At 34.3% G+C, this 21,775-nt stretch overlaps 1 protein-coding gene and 1 long non-coding RNA gene across 3 annotated transcripts in view; both read right to left on the minus strand.

Moving 5' to 3' along the window:
• LOC136974405 (dynein axonemal heavy chain 8-like) overlaps positions 1–21,775 on the minus strand; it is a 315,206-nt gene that overhangs the window by 199,496 nt on the left and 93,935 nt on the right. For both annotated transcript variants that reach the window (XM_067269272.1, XM_067269270.1), the window contains exons 17-19: positions 14,381–14,461; positions 14,195–14,311; positions 1,471–1,590 (exon numbers count right to left, since the gene is read on the minus strand). In XM_067269272.1, the coding sequence (XP_067125373.1) occupies positions 1,471–1,590; positions 14,195–14,311; positions 14,381–14,461 (318 nt within the window). The remainder of the gene's footprint in view (positions 1–1,470; positions 1,591–14,194; positions 14,312–14,380; positions 14,462–21,775) is intronic.
• Positions 8,627–11,662, minus strand: LOC136974413 (uncharacterized). Its single transcript, XR_010880635.1, has 2 exons — positions 11,201–11,662; positions 8,627–8,806 (listed from the first exon to the last, which is right to left on the minus strand). It is a non-coding gene; the product is annotated as an uncharacterized lncRNA (long non-coding RNA).

Raw genomic sequence — 21,775 nt, forward strand, 5'->3', positions numbered from 1 at the left:
TAAAGTTTAGTATAATTTTTGTAAGTTAAATAAAGACACAGTCTGTCCAAAAAAATTTTTTCTTGGAAACCACCATTTATTCTTATCGCATGTTCCAGAATATACCTTTGACAACTGGACCTTTTTTTAGAGGCTACTTGGCCGTCAGGTTTAAAACATTCCTTAAAAAACACAAAAAATATCCAATTAAAACTTATAAAATTAAAATTGGAACAGGTGGATCTTACAGACGTCTTCACTTCTTTTTCCATTTGGGAATTTTCAAACCTTTATATTTACTGGAGAAGTGCACTATTAAATATAGATTACCATAATCTCCCTCTTTTTTTTAGATAGACCGTGTCTTTATTTAACTTACAAAAAATATTGCCTTCTGACAAAATTCTACAATTAAAAGTTTTGGTATATTATTTATATTCTGCAAATTTTTCAAAACTATACTTTATAGAAGAGATAAATTACTGTTAAAATTTTTAGCAATCAAATGCATTTATTAATTTAAAACGTTTTTTAGATCTTATAGTTGAGCCATCTTCATCAAACAAAACTGAAATAGAACAGAACATTTATAAAATCAAAAATTATTATAAATTGAGTAATTTTAAACTATATATGTATATTAAAAATGAAAGAAAAATTAATAAAATAAAATTCAATCAAAAGATTCCTGTATGTTCATGTTTATTATTTTCAGCACTTACCTTGCTCTTAAATAAATTTTCAGGATTATTTTAATTACCGTATATCTCGGCAGATAAGACGATAGTTGAATCATAAAAAAAGGCTCCCAAAATCCGGGGTCGTCTTATAGGACAGATACAAAAAATTAGATTGAAATTTATATAAATTAAAGCCATTATAAAAATATGGACAAACCGTAATTATTTACTAGTAGAGTAGGGTATGTGCACAAAATAGAATAGCCCATACGACATTTTTGTGAATAGTCAAGGTCATTACCCGAATGCCAAATCTGTGCGAATGCTTGCAAAAATCGCAAGGAAGTGCTGCCAGATGCAAGAAAATAAATTTGTTCATTTGAAAAATTACAAATAAAACATAATTCCATATACACTATACAGTATTATTATTCAGATGATGATCGCTGATCTAGGCCGTCGATAGTTTGGGGTCGTCTTATAGGACAGATATAAGCTAAAACTATAAAACTTCAACAAAAATGTATACCTTGTCTTATCTGAAGGTTGTCTTATCTGCCGAGATATATGGTATTATTTTTACTTTTGCATTATATTTTAGGCCTATTGCTAATGAATGCTTAATAAATAACAGTATAAATATAACATTTTTTTAAGCCTTTATATGCACTAACAAGTAAATAAAGCTGGGATGTACTGTAAGATGATATTTGTTTTACAGCTGTGGTCTGGAATCTAATTTTTTGTATTAGCAAAATATGTCAGTATACCATTCGTAAAGGAAAAACATAATTTATAATCAAATAAATACCTTAGTTCTATCAATAAATTCATATAATGACAACACTTCATCTTCAGGAAAATCAATTAATGAAGTATTACGGATATCTTCTAACAGAACATCAATTCTTGCTTTCATAATATCCAAGATCTTTAAAAACATTAAATTTAATATTAGAGGAAAAAAATACAGTATAAAAACTGAAATACTTTTTATGTATATCAGATTAAAAACATCAGCACATTCATCAATATCTAAGTCAAATTAAATTAACTATATAACAATAAATAAAGAATATAGAATGGTTTCTCATTATTTGAATAAATTATTAATAATAAATTTTCTTTCTTTCATATTAATAGTTATAGTATAAGATATAAAAATGTATAATCTTTCTTTATGAATAAATAATCTATTTCTGTTTAGAAAACTTCAAAATTAAAAACAAAATATAAAGTAAGATTGTAATACAGTACAATCTCGGTAATTGACATATATTGATCCAGAACAGTGTTAAATTAAGGAAATTATCAAATTATTGGAAGTAAAACTCAAAAGCACAAATAAATCACACAGAGTCAACTGTTAATGATGCAACAAAACACAAGTTGGACTACCTAATTAATGTTGACAAGTTGGTAGATTCTCATAAAATTTATGAAGGTAGTGGTTCACTCAGGATTTAATCTTAAGGAGAGCCAAGTTATACAGATAAAAAAATTTGTAATGTGAATTTAATAAAATTCTCACCTTATGTGACTGTTAATTCATTAGTATGATACTGTATAAATGTATGAAGATATGATACTGTATAAATAAAAAATGAATTTTAATTAGGAAAAGATTTTTGAAAAATTTTCTAGTGTTTTTTTCCCTCTTTGGAGAGTGCCAGAGCCCCTTAGCCCCCACAGGTGCAACTCTGTTGAAGGATGTAGTATGGTAGGAAATTTCAGTGAACTGATTTTTATATTTATACACTATTTTGTTATAAAATACTGTTCTTTTTTTGATCAGCCTAGGATGATGAGCCTAACATTCTTTAGTATCATGCCCAAACTCAAGCTCAATACCATATTACATTTAGTAAGGTGTTCAAATTTTGTGGGAGCTTAAACTAGTGAAAAGATTGTATGACTTGGCAATAGAGCCAGTAATGTTTGAGAGTCAACTAGTGTTGGATTATTGGACATGTCAAATTACTAAGATTATACTGTATTATATTTAAGTATATAAGAATACAAAAGCTCATTATATATATACAGGGTGGGCCAGCGAAAACGAAACGGCAGAGTGTTCGTGTTCGTCCAAGCAAAGCGCTCGGACAGGTCGATTTTACTCTCGAGGGTCCCCTCGAGAGTAAAATCTTATGCAATAAAGTTTTGGCAATTCTGAATATTAACTAAACAATTTTTTCAAAATAAATGTTTGTTTAGTTAATACAAAATAAATGAGTTTTTAAAATTTTTTGTTGTCTGTTGTATTCAGAATCGCAAAAACTTTAATGCAAAAGATGTCCCCTCAAGAGTAAAATCAACCTGTCCGAGATATATATTATATATATATATATATACAGGAAATTTTCTCATTATTATATATATATATATATATAATGAGAAAATTTTGTTTGTATTACTATTACTTATTGACTAAAATTGTATCTTTAAAAGTAATTATCTTCTATATTTATATATTCAAACACTTTTTTCCATTTCTGGAAATATTACTAGAATGCTTCATTTTTTATGTTATTCAGCACAATCTGCATTACACTTACCTCTAAAAAACATCCTGAAATCCTCATAATTTTTATTTTTTTGAAATAAAATAAAATTACAAATATCCTATCAAAAAGTATAACAGATTAGAAACAATTTGTTATATTGTTTCTGATATAAATTTCCACTGACTAAATATACAAACTTTTTGTAGGTAATGTGATAATAAATAGTTTGAATGTAGATAATGTGATAATAAATAGTTTGAATGTATTATCGCATTTTCTTTGTCTTCTTCCAGAATTTTTATGTAAATGTATATAATGTTTATTATTATATTTTTACGTAAAAATTCTGGTAGATCCTAAAAATTAATTCCTGGAAAATTCCTTCAGTGAACAAAAATTAAACATCTATTTCTAATATATGACTGATCTGCATTACTATTTTTTAGATAAAGATGATGGCTTTTCCATTTGAATAACTATTATTCATTTCATAATCACAATCTTAAATTTAGTTTAACTTTATGATTTAATAAAATTCAAAAAATTTTTATTAATGGCAAAAACATAATCTTGTTCGAAAATGACAAGAAAATGACAAGGAGAATAAAATGACAAGGTCCAGTTGAAAGGAGTTACAATGCAATTAACTACACCTAAACATTTATTAGACTGCATAAAGTTTGTAGAGTACATTACATAACTAAAAAAGACATAATATTTGTGATTATGCACATTACCATCACAGAGAGAGAGGAGAGAGAAAGAGAGTTTAAAAACATTGGTACCTTATGAATCCTGACAAATATTTCCAAACATTGGAAAGCACAGGGAAACAGTTCTCGATGCTGTAGCCCTTCAAATTTGGATGATATATTCTATGTTGGATAGCATCCAAACAGAAATATAGAGGAAACACACAAATACAAATCTCAACAACTGAATAGAAAGGCATACAAAACACTAATCCTAACAACTAGATGAATAGACAATGACTGACTAAAATCAAACATTCTTTGTCATATTAAAAGGTACATAGGTGACAAACTTGAGAGAAAGGTGTCTTAAGGTGTTACTATAACTCTGAGAAAGTGTAAGTTGACCCTATCTCTCAGGTCAGAAAGCTGACATATACAGTGGGTGATCAGTTAATGAACAAATTGGATAACGAACAATTTCGCAAAAGATTTTTATGATCAGACAATGAACACATATTCAGATAACGAGCACTTCACTGAACAAACATAAAAAGAAGTAACAGAAATAGCAAATACCGATTGATTTTCAGGTAATAATTCCAAACTTTTCAGAGTGCGGGAGACATTGACATCAATGCTCAATCCAATATATACTGATCAGATAGTATTTCTTGAACTTTGAAATACTCCCTTGTAATTCCAGTCTTTTATTTTTTTGACAGAATCAATTCTTTTACAGTATTCACGAGACTGTCAGGCAGGCACTCATTAAGTTTTGCGTTAGTTTTTATTTTCAAAAGATGAGAGTATAATAGCAAAGATAGAGAGTGGGTAGAAAATGTCTGATGTTGCTGGGCAGTATGGCTTGAACAAATGTTCAAGCCATACTGCCTAGCAACATCAACATACAGTAGGGTACAGTTCAATCTTATCTAAAAAAGATACAGTATAATCAAGAAGACTCAAGCAGCTAAAGGAGTAACAAAAATCACATCTGAGAAATAAAGAACATTGAAGAGCTTATAATGGAACCTAAAACGGATCTGACGACAGAAGAACACCGAGAAACTTGGCAAGATATGTTTTATTATGAAAAAGAGAATTAATGCTGATATCTGCTATTAATTAAAGATCTTTTGAAGAAGTGGGGAGGTCAGATCAACAGTCTTAGAATGGCATACAAACCAGGTTGAGGTTAATAGGCTTGAGGATCTCTACAATGACAATGCTATTAATTGCTTCCAAAAAATCCTGAAGAAGAGAGAAAAGCAATCGACATTGGATAGATTCCTTAACCCCCACAAATGAAAAAAACCATAAAAAATAAAAATGCAAGACTGTGTATATATGTATTTTTATTATTACATATAAATAAACGTAATAAGAAAGTATACATTTTTTATTTTTTGGGGTCTCCAGAACAAATTAATCAAATTCCTATACAAACCTATGGTAAATTGATAATCACTTTAACAAACAATTCAGATAGCAAACAATGTCTTGGAACGGATTATGTTCATTAACTGATCACCCACTGTACTGGCTTCTGATAAGATCATCATCAGGTTGTTTTCCTTCATCTTGCTTGATTCTCACATTAGCATGTTGGAAGGCATTCAAAATGTACATAAAAGTATAATTTGTTTCACACAAATCGGTAAATGTGCATGTGCCACTTAGTTTATCAAATTTTCAGAAAATAGCATGTTTTCTCAAGAGTTTATATTCAAATATATCAAAAATCTAAGAACACTGGTTTTCAAATATTTAATATTCACAAATATTCAGAATAAGAAATTACATATAACTCTACTTATAATTTCAACTATTATCGTTGCATCTGATATTTGAAATATTTGTAATGAAATATTTGGAATTTACAGCACTAGTAAACAAAGTAAAATGCTTAAATCTATACATAGTTTCAATGCCAAAAGTACACTAAAATATTTCCTAGAGCTCAGAAATAAAATCATCTCAACAAAATAAAAATTTGATGAAAATTCTTGTTCTTTCATGTCATAAATTTAATATTTTTTTACAAAATATTTAACTGATGTAAATGTCTTTGCTATAAATTTAACTAATTAACTGATTTTAAAAATATACCTATTGCTTTTATTTTTAGATTCTGTTTAAAGGCATGATTTGAAGCTCCTCCAATAGCATAAGACTGTAAACTCCAGAGTTACCAATGCTGCTCTGAAAAAGCTTGCTGTCATCTGTATTATCAGCAAAGAGTTAGTTGCCTTTGGTTTATTTAATAAAAAAAACATACCAATAGATACAAAAGCTAAAATAATTCAAGCTCTCCAAAATGAAGGTAATAAAAACATTCCAAAGAAAGAATATTTACAATATTTACATGTTGCCCCACATCAAAATAAACACAAGAACAAGGAATTGTTGTACCCTTAAATTTAAGAGTTTACAGTAAAAAAAAGAGAAAGATAACCTTATTAACTTGTAAACTTATTAACCTCACATCAATTCTGGACAAAAAAAAAATTTTCCTCTTAAACTCAAGGGTTCACCTAATGATGATCAGCACAGAAAAATTTTTACAATGTTTACAATATAAACATTTGTCCTGTATCTTTCACAAATTGTTCCTCTTTCCTTCAAAGAGGAGAAAAATCTGTAAGAGTGCTTTTTATTAATAAAGAAGCATTCTACATGTTTTATTTGTTCAAACAAATCAACGACTAAAAGTATCTACTAAGAGGCAAAAGTGGCCTACTCTACTCTGGGCCTCATACAAGCTCTTAACAATCCGGTTGTATGAGTATTGTTATGTTCAGGACCATTCCACATAAGAGATATTAATGTATATTTTTATAAGTTGGAATTGCAAAACCTGTTTTACATAGGATAATAAATTGCTAGCTCAAGTATTCAAAATTAATTGAATTTTGCAGTCACATATCCAAGTGGTCAGTTTAGCAAGGGGTGCAAAGATGGCTGCCCTCCCCATGCCATGGACATGATGTTAGCTGAGTGTCAGATTGCAAATTGCAGAAATACATTCATAAATTCAGCGAAATCAATAAGGTCAACAGGCTACTGATAGAGGTAAGCTGCTGTAAAACACCAATAGTGAATAGTAAGACATAGTTTCAAAGCAAAGTGAGATAAAAAAAAATGAGGCATTTTTTGTTTCATGATTTACCTAAATGTTAAATTTACCATGTTTCTTTTTACTACTGTTAGTAAAAAGAAATGCTAAATTTACCATAAATTAGCATTTATTTTTACTAACAGAAGAAATTATATGATGTATTCAAGGTATAACACATTATAATGTTGTCTTGCACAGGTATTCATGAAATTGTTCACCCTGTGGTTCGTCTTGTACATGCAAGCAAGAAAAATTCATGAAACAGATGACTTTCCATGTTTGTAGCAATCATGGCACATACTTATATGCCCCTTTTTGTGCTATATTTGCTATGTATTGCAGCGCCATCTCTGGCAATTCTTATATGTTATGTTGTAGCGCGCCCGCGCACCACAAGTCAGTTCTGTACCGCTTATTGTTCAATAAAGACGTGCTTGTTACTTGTTCATAAGAATCCGTCTCCATCCTTCTTAATCTAATTCCAATGACCATACATACCAATTCTGGCGACGAGGTGGATTAAAGATAGTCTATTTCTTCAATTCTATTCAAGTTTCAGCAAGAATACTAACGTTTATTTTTTTTTCCTCGACGAAGTCAACACGTGGCTTCAAGCTAGACTTTGAACCTTCGACCCGTAAGTTACCGAATTGCTTATCATCATTATTTTCTTTCCTTTATTCGGAAATGGCAACGATTAACATTAATCCGTATAACGTAAATAGTGATTGGGATGAATATGTGGAACAATTGGAAGAATTCTTTATAGCGTCTAATATCACTGACGATAGAAAAATGGTGGCTACTCTTCTTAGTCAGATGGGACCGGTGGCTTATAAATTGTTAAGAAACCTTTGTCAACCTGATAAACCCTCTTCGAAGACATTTTCTGACTTAAAAAGTATAATGAGATTACATAAAAATAAATCAGTTAGTATAATTTCCGAGAGAGCGAACTTTACTCGCCGGGTACAGAAAGAAGGAGAATCGATTAATGATTTCATAGTTGGGTTAAAATCTTTAAGCGAAAAGTGTGATTTTGGAGACTCCCTTGCAACATGTTTAAGAGATCAATTTGTGTCAGGCTTGTACGACCCTAGAATTCGTTCAAATCTTTTTGCTAAAAATGAATCGGAATTAGACCTTCAGAAAGCGATCAATTATGCTATTGCTATGGAACAAGCTCTGATTGATGCAGGTCGTTTCAATAAATTGCCACTCGAAAACGATTGTTTTAAAATTCGTTCCACAAAGTTCCCTAACAGAAAGAAGGAGTTTAGTGAGAATAGTTCTAGAGATAAAACTAAGTTCGAAACAAAGAAAACTGGTAGTTACGTTTGTAGATCTTGTGGAAGCAAAGATCACTCCCGTGAGAATTGTAGATTTAGAACATTTACCTGTAATAAATGTGGCATACCTGGTCATATTGCAAGGGTTTGTGGAAAAACTAAGCATCCTCATGTGAGCGTACACCAACTATCTCGTACCAACAAAGATTCGAATGGTTATTCAGAGATAGATAATTCAACTTATTTTAATCTTTTCAATATTCAAGATGTCTCCACACCAGTTCCACCTATTATTCTCACTCTATCCATTAACAAGAAGAACATTAGTTTTGAAGTTGATACTGGCTCCCCACTTTCCATCATTTCTGAATCCACTTTCAACAGAGACTTATCATCCTTTTCTTTACATGAGTCTAAACATTTTCTTTGCACATATGGAAATTTCAAGTTGAATGTATTAGGATTTATCACAGTACCAGTTCTTTACAATCGTTCTCGCCATAAACTTCGCCTTTATGTGGTTCGTCATGGTAATGCTAATCTCATTGGAAGAGATTGGATTCGAGAGTTAAAGCTTTCATGTAAAATCAACAGTATTACTCCTGGGATTTCTCATACAAACTCTAATCTGTTTACTCTACTAGACAAATACTCTACTGTATTTTCTGATGGTATTGGATGTTCTAAATCAACATCTCTTCATTTAACCTTAAAACCAGATGCACATCCTATTTTTCTGAAACCAAGGACAGTTCCTTTTTCTCTCAGGGATAAAGTTGAAGCAGAGTTATCTAGGTTAGAAAAGGCTGGAGTAATTTCTAAGATATCCAACAGTGCTTGGGCTACACCTATAATTCCAGTAGTTAAAAATGATGGTAGTGTTAAGATAGCTGGACTTTTTAATCTAACCCTGAATAAGATGTTACAAATAGATGTCCATCCAATACCTCGTTTGGAAGAGATTTCCATGAAATTACTTGGAGGTGAGAAGTTCTCTACCTTTGACTTAAGTGATGCCTATAACCAATTCCAATTGGATGATGATAGTAAAAATTTAGTGGTTATCAATACTCATCTTGGATTGTATAAGTGCAATCGTCTCTTATATGGTATTGCATCTGCCCCTGCTTTATTTCAAAGAGCTATGGAGAAATTATTCTCCACAATTCCGAAAACGCAACCATATTTTGATGACTTGGTTACTTCTGGTACAAATCAGTCAGACCATTTCAGTAATATTGAAAGAATCCTATCCATTTGTGAAGTAGAAGGAATCAAACTAAATAAACGAAAGTGCAAATTCTTACAAGATTCTGTAAAATTCTTAGGATTTGAGATTTCAAAACAAGGAATTGCTCCTTTACCCTCAAAACTGGATCCTATATTAAAAGCTCATAAGCCTCGTAATGTCCATTCTCTACGTTCGTTCCTAGGCATGTTGAACTATTATTCTAAATTTGTACCTAAACTGTCTACTTATCTACACCCTCTCTACAAACTCTTACGTAAAGGATGTTCTTGGACCTGGACAAAAGAACATGAATCTGCTTTTCAAAGTGCAAAAAACTCATTAAAACAAGCTACACTTCTTATACACTATGATCCTAACAAAGAATTATACTTGGCTACAGATGCTTCTCAATTTGGTGTCGGCGCTGTTCTTTTCCATATTATCGACAATGTAAAACGTCCTATTACGTTTGCTAATGCTTTACTTTCACCTGCTCAACGTCGATATTCTCAGACAGAGAAAGAGGCATTATCCATTATTTTTGGTATCAAGAAATTTCGTCAATATCTTCTTGGTCGCCATTTCATCTTAGAAACAGATCATAAGCCCTTACTTGCAATTTTCGGTGATAAAAGAGGACAGAATGAGATTGTAGCTGCTAGACTACAAAGATGGAGCATCATACTGAATGACTATAATTATACAATCAAGTACATCTCCTCTGCAACTAATATCATAGCTGACGGCCTTTCCAGAAATACTACTAATGATTTATTCATAGAAGATTTTAGTAACTCAGTTCCAAGTTCATTATTTAATTTGCAGTTTGACTCCCTTCCTTTTACCAATAGTGCCTTTATAGAAGCATGTCGTACAGATAAACTTTTCAATGTTTTGCGTAAGTGTATCAAGAATAATTGGCTTCAGATAAATACAACTGTTAAGCCATTTCTTAAATTCAAGGATTCCCTTTTTCTAGAAGGAAACTTAATATTTATGGGTGATAGAATATTTGTTCCTGAAAAATTTCGCAGAAATGTTCTCATTGAATTACATTCTGGACATCAAGGTATCGTTAAATCGAAAATGTTAGCAAGATCAATTGTTTGGTGGCCAGGCATTGATAGTGATCTAGAACGAACAGTGAAAGAATGTATTTTATGTCAGTCTTACCATCGAAATCCTCCCTCTACTAATACTTTAAGATGGCCAATTCCTGAAGAGCCTTGGAGTAGATTGCACATTGACTTTGCTGGTCCATTCCTTGGAAAAATGTTTCTAATAGGTATTGATGCAAAAACTAAATATCCTGAAATTCAAATAATGCAATCCACAGATTCTTCCGCTACTATTCTGGTACTTAGATCTTGGTTTAGTCGTCATGGCCTTCCACTACATGTTCATTCTGATAATGGCCCTCAATTCACATCGCGTGAATTCAGAACGTTTTTAGCTCAGAACGGAATTCGTCAGACATTCTCTCCGCCGTACCATCCTGCAACTAATGGAGCAGTTAGAAGGATTTATCAAAACGTTTAAGTCTTCTTTAAAAAAATTAATTCATGAAAAGGATTTAATGACATCCCTCCTTCAATTTCTTACTTCATATCGTTCTACTCCTCACTGTTCTACTGGTAAAACACCAAGTGAGATGCTATTCAACAGAAAACTTCGCTCAAGACTAGATTTGCTGCGTCCTTTAACCTTATCGAATAACAACGTAGTTCGTCCACAGCGTTCATTTATGATAGGAGACACAATTTTTGCTCGTGACTTTTGTTCTAAAGAATATTGGGTTGCAGGTAAAGTTATTCAGAAACTTTCACCTGTTACATATAACATTGAGCTTCCTAATGGTTCCATATGGAAACGTCACATTGATCAACTGAGATCTCGATCATCTGCATCCATCGAATCTCAAGGTGCTTCATTCGTTCCTCTTCAGCTGTGGTGGGAAGAAAAAGAAAATAATCCAATAGTAGAAAACACTCCTCAGAAAGATAACATGAAAAATTCATCTTCAGATACTGCCTTAGCTTCAGACTCGTCTAATACTCAAGAATCAAGTCGTAGACATCGTAAAACCCCTACCTACTTACAAGACTATGTTTGTTTGTAATTCTCCTTAGGAGGGGATGATGCTATGTATTGCAGCGCCATCTCTGGCAATTCTTATATGTTATGTTGTAGCGCGCCTGCGCACCACAAGTCAGTTCTGTACCGCTTATTGTTCAATAAAGACGTGCTTGTTACTTGTTCATAAGAATCCGTCTCCATCCTTCTTAATCTAATTCCGATGACCATACATACCAATATTATCCATGGATTTCATCAAAAGAGAAAGTGAAATCTACAGCAGAAAATATGCATGTACAGTAAGTATATAGGCAGTAGATGACAAAAGAAAAAAAAGCAGAGATGAGACAAGAACAAGGACAATGAGAAAGAAAACATTGACAGAATATGGATCCCAAAACAAAATATATATATATATATATATATATATAACAAACAAAGAATGCAGAAGAATCTGGCACATTTTAACAATCAAAGGGTGCCATGCCAGCAGACAATACGAACAACATGCCAAGTCTTAGACAATTCTACAGGTCATTAGTCCTTGGAAAGGCTACCAAAAGGATAGACCTCTCATAATGAAATGAACCTTGCCAGAACTTCTCCAGTCACACAAGCTTCATTTTTCATAGCAACACAGCAGTGCACATAGTGCAACAAGTGTTACCTTGGAGAAGCAGCTACAGATTTATCCAGATTTTTCCTTATTCAGATAAGGAAAATGAAAACCACAATGTGGATGTAGACAATGTTGATAATAATCCAGTGGCAGATAATAGTAAAAGCACTGTCAATGTCAAGAAGATCTAAGTAGGAAATTATGTCAAAAGTGTGTTTCAAAGTAAGTACTACTCAGGAATAATAACAGACAAATTTTTAAAAAGTTCAAGTAAACTGTCTTCATCTAAGTAAAATGGGTTTGGTGTGAAACATAACACAAGCGAAAGGATGAAGCCTGGTATTAAAAAGCTGAAATTGTCAAGGTACTGATGAACTAAAACCATTGAACAAGAGAGTCATATTCATGTTCTCCAACTTTGATACAAACTGGCAGTTTTCCATTATTAACATTCTGCTGTCATTAGAAATAAATGCTGTGGACGAAAATGTTTTGTGTGTTACCGACATGTTTCATGCATTACTATACTTTTCTTTCATGTCGTGTTAAACAAAAGTCAGACAGTGACTATCTGTTAAATGTATATAACAGAGGTAGGCAAGCAAGAGTTCAGTGGGAACCAAAATATAGGTTTTGCAAAATGCATGGGAGCCACAGTTCTGTACTGTTGTGGCGGATAGTATGGTAAAGCAGGGATAGATAAGTTGACCCCATCCAGGTTGAGAACTTGTTTTAAAAGAATAGATTTGAAATGTCAATTTAACTTATTGCACCAACTTGGAAATAAATTACTAAATATTACATATATATAATTACATATTTTCACAAAATTGTGGAAATAAAATTGTAAAAATAATAATAAAAAGCAGAAATTAACACTTTCAGCAAGAGCTGCATGTAACTCAAAAAAAGCCGCATTTGCCCATGTCTGGTATATAAACTTACCTTCACATACTGTAAATACGTAATACAACTTTTCATTCAATTACACAGATTCACATGCATTATGCAATAAACTTTCTTTACCAACAATCTTGTCCCTTTTCATTTCGTGCATTACAGCTGTCTAAACACACACAATATTCACACAAGAAGTTATTTCTGTTTATTTTTAATCATGTCACTCATGTTTTTCATCATACTTTTCATCATTTAGCATCACTAACATACTCTTATCATGTTACGGTACATTATATTTCTTCTATTATTATATATGCCAAAATTAGTTACATGTAAATGTTAAAAAATGTTATCAAATGTTTCATGCATGACCATAGAATTGTTCTTCACCTTGTGACATTGAAGCATGGAAATTACCAATTATAAATTTTAAATGCTTAGTATTGTATTATCCAACATTTTCCTTAAAATAAACAAAATTTTAAATTTTAAACTGTGGTAGTATCCTCTAAATTTCTTCTGAATTTATCCGAATTTTGGAATTTTTTTTCAATACTAAAACAAGTTAGACAGATGCCCTATGCCAGGGATGGCGAACCTTTTTGAGTCCGCGTGCCATATTGTAAGCATACTTAGCTTTAAAGATGTTAATGCGTGCCAAAGTCTTAGACTTCTAATAATGATATTTAAAGAAATTAAACAAATATGCTTTAATTCGAATAAATGTAAAAAAATCTGATTGAAAAAAAAGATGATCAGGTGGTCAACAGAAAAAATGATTGAAAAAGACAGAAATCATATGATACATTACGTGCCAGATGATTTCTCTTGCGTGCCATAGGTTCGCCATTCCTGCCCTATGCAAACAACTTTTGTTTTTAACCATTATAATAAGAACTACTCTAACCAGTAGTAATTTTTTTAGAAAGAAAGCACAGTTTGTAAGTATTATTTTATATATTTATATGATATATAACATAAATGTTTTTGATTAATCTTAATTTTTACTTTAATAATAATAAGCATTAATTATAGATGATATTATTATAAAAATGAAAAGTGTGTTAGATAAATATGAGCATACATCAATTTAAATTTAATACCTCTTTCAGAATATTTCTAACGTAAGATAATTCTTCTTTGACATCAGAAAAAAATGAATTTAGCAATAAAGATGACCAAGTTAACACTGTTGTACCAGGCTTTAAGGAGTTTATTATCTGAAATATAAATTAAGATCAATTACAGAGACTATATGAAGAAATTTATTTTAATTAAAAAATTGTTACCCTTTGTAATAAAGGTTCCATCAGTATTTTTAAAGCCTGAGGTATGCTATTTTTCAAATCAGAATAATCTTCAAGAATAAACTATTAAATATTAAACAGTTGTTAATATATTAAATATTTAAATATTTCTTTCTATAGCTAATTATCAAGCCAATATACAATTTAAGAAAACAAAATATTTATTTATTTATTTACAAGAGTATTGCAGGTGATGCAGATTAAGCAAAATAGCCCTCCCCAATAACATTCTGTTATTGCCTCAAAACAAAATAGAGGTAAAAATCAAAGTATAAAATACAACAGTAATAGAAAAACAAATTATACTACATACAGAGCTTTCTTACAATATTTTTTTACATTTACAATAGTCAAGATATGGTATGTCCTCTGCGTTTTTTGACAGAGTTGATAAATCTTTACAAAAAGGGATATTGTCTAAAAAAGCAGACAAGGGCTCTTGTTAAACTCTCCCAGCACTTAAACAAGAGGCTAAAAGAACCATAAAGAAAGAAAGTTCAATAATTTTCAATTTTACTGAGATATAAAAATTTATTTTTATCTTAGTAAAATTTTTATATCTTTAAAAAAAAAAAATAAAATGCTTAAGACAAGTAATTTTGTTGAATTATGAGAAATTTCTCCATTTAAAAGAATATTTAAGTTTAAAAACACTAAGACACGTTAGCACAACATTAAAATTCTGTATGTCACCATTTGTTGAGAGTTTATTTTAAAATAATTTTTATAGCATTAATTATTACATAAAGCAAAAGGCTTCTTTTGAGAATGGAGATGGCTTTTTAAAAAAATTGTAAATGCCAATAACAAGTTACATTAATCCAATTCCATTTGAGATATGACACAAAACCCGCCCTGTATCTCCCCACCTCCTTGATCTTTAACTATGAAAATTTAATAGCATGAATGCCCATATAGAAATTATCCTGCCAAGTTTCAAAATTTTTGGTTTATCCAATCCTGAGATATAATGAAAAACTGATACATGCATATGTGCATGCACACATGCACAAAGGTTTACAAGGGTTTTTTTACTTTTTTGGGCTCCTAGCATATCAAAATATCAAAAAATGCAAAAAGTAAAAAGAGTCATATCTAATTGCCATATATTATATTATGTTCTCTGTTATATTCTGTAACAGCAGGAAAAGTAAAAATGAGGAATAAAAACAAGAGGAGCTATGAAAATTAAAATTTGGTATATGTATGTTGAAAAAAAATGGGAAATAAGATCATTAAAAAATTTATAAGTACTCTGTTGAAATATATAACCCTGTCCTGTAAATGCAAAAGACCTAAATGAAAACATATGATTTTATCAGGAGATTTAAAAAAAAACCAATGCATTTTCTAATATTTTAAATGTTTTTGTAAACACTTTTTAATGTTTATTGTAACTTTATTTCAATTATAATAGAATTTACTCTATATTTTCTATTCTTCAATACTTAATATTAAAAAAATCCCACTCCATCTGAAACATAATATACTGTAAAACCAAAACCTAAAACTATAAAGTCCAAATTTTAATAGAACTTTTTATATTTGAAAAATCAAAAAATTACAACTTGAAAACAATATACCAAAACAAACATTGTCATCTTTCAACTGTCACATAAAACATTTTCAAATTAGTGAAATAAATTATATATATTATGAAAAATAATATAATAATTGAAACTTTTAATCTTCTAATATTATACATATGAACAAATTTTAAATTTTTAAACATAAAACCAGTTGTGGCCGTCGGCCATGTTATTCGCGTATTTTATATGTTTTTAATATGTAATATAACTAGTGTTAGAAATTCCTTTGTTCTTTGTATTATCTATCCTCCTTCACTTCCCCCACCACTCCTTTTTACCCTTCGGGTGGGATTATCGTTTCCAAGAAAGAGTCAACGTAGAGAACAATAGAAGGGACGGCGCCGTGGGTCTCGAGGAACGAAAGGTGAATCATTTTTGGACTGGACTGTGGAGAGTGAAGAGGTGAAAAGGAAGGTCTCGACCGAGGCGGATAAGTGAGCAGCAACGACAAAGGGAAGGATACGACGGGGGAGTGAGAGATTCACCGAGAACACGGGAAGATAAAATAATCAAACAGGACTCAAGAGTGGTATCCCACCAAGTATTTCCATATTCAACTATTTTTTATCTACATGTATATATTGTTCCTCCCTGTAGTTATAAGTAGGATAAGTTTAGTTTAAGATCTGCACGCGTATAATTTTGTCGGGTTCCGCTTCGAGCGCGGTGTTTAGACTGTGAGAAAAAAAAGGGCCTTTTTTTGTAAAGTTGGGATTCATAAAGAACCGGCTTCTGTTCTTTCTGACGAGAATAAAATCGGACGTTCGTTAGAAGTAACGTGTGTCAATTATTATTTTGTGTCGGTCTGTTCGCGGAAACCGTTACACCTCGTCACGAAACATCACAATGGCGTCCGCGACAGGATCCCAACTGTAACAAAGGCATCTTATTATTGTTTCAAGTATCCACGTGACGTTTTATTGTTAATTTGTGTATAGCAAAATTGCAAATTGTATTGTAATGGCCACGAGTTGCCAAGTCGAGAGTTCTAATACCAATGATGGGGTTGGTTTCGGTCCGCCGTTAGTAGTTACGGGTTTTCTGGGCATGATCCCCATGTTCTCAGGATCACCGAATGATACCGTAAACGTAAAACAGTTTTTTCAAACTGTCGAAAATATAGCGCGCCTAGCCAGCTGGAATGACGAGGTAAAGGTAGCGGTGCTACAATCCAGGCTGAAAGGTGAGCCGCTGACCACTTTTATGTGCCTGTTGGAACAATACCCCGGTTCTTATAAGGATATAAAGCGCGATCTAATCAAGTGCTTTAGTAAAAGAGAGGCTGGCGACAGGGACATCGTCGACCAGCTCTTGAATCTTAGGCAAGGAAGTAGCGAATCTGTGACGGACTTCTCAGTACGAACAAGGACCTTGCTAGCAAGGGCGGTAAAGGATAATGAGAAGCTAAGTATGTTGCGCGATGATGTGATATTAGAGCGTTTTATCAAGGGTTTAAGGGGAGGCCTTAAAAGCAATGTGCTACGGAGAGCCCCGAAAACATTAGATGAGGCGTTTGAAATTGCCGAGACCGAGGAGTCAATAGAGGTCGAATGTAACGGTCGTTTCGACCGAAGGGGAGTTAGCATAGTGACGGAAGAGAGATCTGACACAGTGGTTGGGGGGTGCGATAGCATGGAATCACGAAAGGACAAAGGTGATAAGAGAATTATAGAATTGGAAAAGAAAGTCGATACGCTAGTCGAGGCAGTAAGCAGATTGTTAGATGAAAGAAAAAGGGAGAGTAGGGATACTTCTAATAAACGATGTTACGCATGCGATAATGTAGGGCATTTCGCCCGGGACTGCCCAAGCCGCAAGAACCCCCATTTAAACTGGTAAAGGAGCGTCAGAAAGGTCAGCATAACGTTCCTTACATAAAACTCAGTCTGACCAATAAGATAGTCAAGTCGCGGAATGGCCTTCCCATCGCTGAGGGGAAAATCGGGAATACTAAGCTATATTTCCTGGTCGATACCGGCGCGGAGAGATCAATAATAAGTTCGGCTGTGATAGAGGGCTTGTCGCGGAAGGACGTAAGGGGCGCAACAATAGAGGGCGAGAATGTAGGAATCAGGGGGATAAACGGCGCTGTTACCGAATCCGAGAAAGTCCTAAGGGTTAAGATAAGTTACAGCGACCAAGAATGTAATGCGACGGTAGCGTGCATGCACTTGCCCGACCATATTGATTACGACGGCATTTTAGGAATGGACGCTGTCAACAACGCATACAAGATCATTGATGGTGTGAGGATGGCTGTGAAAGGGATTGCCCCTAACCATAGCATAGATAAGGGGGAGTATAATGAATGCCTTAATGTCACTCCTGTAACAATTAAGGGTCTGGAGGGTTTGTGCCAAGAGGAGAAAAAATGGGTTTACGAAATATTTGAGAGACACCCGGGATGTTTCGCCGAGTCTATTGAGGAGCTAACGGGTATGATTGGGGTATCACACAAGCCAGAAATTGACCAAAGTAAACCGGTGAGTACACGCCAATACCGGATTCCGGAGTGTTATTTACCGAAATTAAAAGCATTAACGGAGTCTTATTTAAAAGCAGGGATCATCGAGGAGAGTTCGTCTGCGTGGAACTCGCCCATTCACATTGTAGAGAAAGATAATGGGGAAATCCGGATGACCCTGGATCTCCGACGGGTCAATGACCTCACTGAGACGCAAGAGTTCCCCATCGCTCGCGTAGATGAAATCCTGAGCAAATTTCACGGCAGTAAATTTTTCTCAGTATTAGATCTGAAATCCGGCTATTTCCAAATAAGCTTGGATGCATCTGTTAGGCATGTTTATGCTTTCTCCACTCCGTGGGGCAAATTCCAGATGTGCCGCCTCCCACAGGGAGCGAAAAATAGTGGCCGGTTCTTCCAAGCCGTGATGTCCAAGGTGTTGGCCCGTTTTGTAGGGATAAATTGTTATATTTTCCAGGATGATGTTGTACTATTTTCCAAGTCCCTCGATGACCATATAACTCTATTGGGTGAGGTCATAAGCACACTCGATAGGAGCAACCTAAAGTTGCATCCATCAAAAAGCCGCTTTATCGTAAGCGAGGTTAAGTATCTGGGGCATATTATAAGCCAGAGTGGGATACTCCCGGACGAGGACAATGTCAAGGCAATACGTGATGTGAAAGCCCCCCGTAATATAAAAGGCGTCCGGAGTTTCCTAGGTATGGTCGGTTTTTTTAGGTGCTTCATACCACGTTTCTCCGATTTGGCATTACCTTTAACCAATTTGACTAAAAAGAATAGGAAATTTTTATGGGATAAGAAGTGTCAGGAAAGTTTTGATGAATTTAAAACCATGTTATCAAAGCCCCCCCTCTTAAGACACCCCAACTTTGACGCCCCATTTCACCTATATACCGATGCATCGGATAAGTGTGTTGGTGCGGTACTGGGGCAAATGGAAAGCAGTGATTTCTACCCGGTGGGATACTTTAGCCGGAAGTTCAATGATACCGAAGAGAAGTACTCCACGATCGAGAAGGAGTGTTTGGCGATGGTTTTGTCCCTGCGCCACTTTAAACCTGTTGTGTTAGGATATCCGATTGTAATACACACTGATCATAAGCCACTTGTGTTTATGAGCAATATGAGAAATCATAATAGGAGATTAATGAGATGGTCGATGGAACTGGCAGATTACGATGTAAAGATCAATCACATAAAAGGAAAGCATAATGGGATAGCCGACGCGCTGTCGCGGCCAAGCTCAGGGATGGGAGAGGTGAGAAACGAAGTGTGTAATAGCGTCATAGAAAATCAAGAACTTTGCAGAAAGTGGTTGAATCTCAAGGGGAAGATGAATTCTTAAAAAAAATACGGGAAAGCCACAAACATCAAGGGAAAAGCGGATGGGTGCCTAGTGGAAGAGATGGATCTGAATTCCAGTTAGATGGTGATGTGGTCGTACACGTAAAGCCTGGAAAAATGGGGCTCAGAAGGTGGCTACTGACATAATTGGTCCTCTCCAAACATCTTACGGGGGGAATAAGTACATCCTTACGGTCGTCGATTTATATACTCGGTACGGGGAAGCAATGCCTGTCCCCAATCAATCAGCCCAGGTTGTTGCTGAGGCGATCTTTAATAACATCATTTGTAGGTATGGGTGCCCTGAGGTGATCGTCTCTGACAGGGGAGCGAACTTCACCTCCAGCACGTTCCAAAAGGTGTGCGACGAGCTCACGATTAAACATAATGTGACAACCGCATATAGACCGTGTTCCAATTCGGTGTGCGAACGATTTAACAAAACCATCTGTGGTATAATTGCAAAAATATCAGGAGGTAACAACCGTGATTGGGACAGATTCATCAACACGGGTCTATTTGCATATAATAATTCAACCCATTCCGCCACGGATGAGTCTCCTGCTTATCTATTATATGGTTTCGATCCTCGGTTCCCAAGTGCTTTTCCTGAAGAAAACCTAGAAAATCAACAAGGCCGAGAGCACGGCCCGAGGTTTATTGATAAGTTAAATGCAATAAGAGAAGCGGCATATGAACTGGGAAGGAATCGAAACTCGAGAAATAGGGGGCGGATAAATGAGGGGAGGAAACAAAGCGTGTGGAAGGAGGGTCAAAGAGTGTGGTTGATGCGTAAAGGAAAAAGGAAAGGCTTGGGGAAGTTTTCCCCCAAGTACCTGGGACCGTATAGGATCTCACGCGTCTTAGGACCCGTCACGGTGGAGTTGAGGAGCAACCGGCGGAAAGGGAAGTGGGTGGTGCACACCGATCGGATTAAGCCATGCTACTCCCCAATATATAGGGAGAGCAGAAAAGTATCCTCGCACTATCGCAAAGATGAGGAAGTACGGGAAGAAGCCGATGACTTAGAAAGCGGTGAACCGGAGGAATACATAAGGACTTGGATTCCCCGACGGAATATAGGGCCAGATCCGACGTCACTTCAATCGAGAAACGAGGAGAGGGAGGACACGGAAAGCGACCCCACTACCGTGAGAGACGCGGAACCTCAACACCGTTATAATTTAAGGAGAAATAAAGTAAACTACCGTAGGTTGCACTACGGGGTTTGATTCTTCGGGGGGGCGTATGTGGCCGTCGGCCATGTTATTCGCGTATTTTATATGTTTTTAATATGTAATATAACTAGTGTTAGAAATTCCTTTGTTTCTTTTGTATTATCTATCCTCCTTCACTTTCCCCACCACTCCTTTTTACCCTTCGGGTGGGATTATCGTTTCCAAGAAGGAGTCAACGTAGAGAACAATAGAAGGGACGGCGTCGTGGGTCTCGAGGAACGAAAGGTGAATCATTTTTTGGACTGGACTGTGGAGAGTGAAGAGGTAAGAAGGAAGCTCTCGATCGAGGCGGATAAGTGAGCAGCAGAGACAAAGGGAAGGATACGACGGGGGAGTGAGAGATCCACCGAGAACACGGGAAGATAAAAAATAATCAAACAGGACTCAAGAGTGGCATTCCACCAAGTATTTCAATATTCAACTATTTTTTATCTACATGTATATATTGTTCATCCCTGTATTATAAGTAGGATAAGTTTAGTTTTAAGATCTGCACGCGTATAATTTTGTCGGGTTCCGCTTCGAGCGCGGTTTTTAGACTGAGAGAAAAAAAAGGCCTTTTTTGTAAAGTTGGGATTCATAAAGAACCGGCTTCTGTTCTTTCTGACGAGAATAAATTCGTACATCCGTTAGAAGTAACGTGTGTCAATTATTATTTTGTGTCGGTCTGTTCGCGGAAACCGTTACACCTCGTCACGAAACATCACACAGTAATATT

Source organism: Centruroides vittatus, unplaced genomic scaffold (assembly GCF_030686945.1).
Source record: "Centruroides vittatus isolate TY-2023 unplaced genomic scaffold, ASM3068694v2 contig_349, whole genome shotgun sequence".
NCBI lineage: Eukaryota > Metazoa > Arthropoda > Arachnida > Scorpiones > Buthidae > Centruroides > Centruroides vittatus.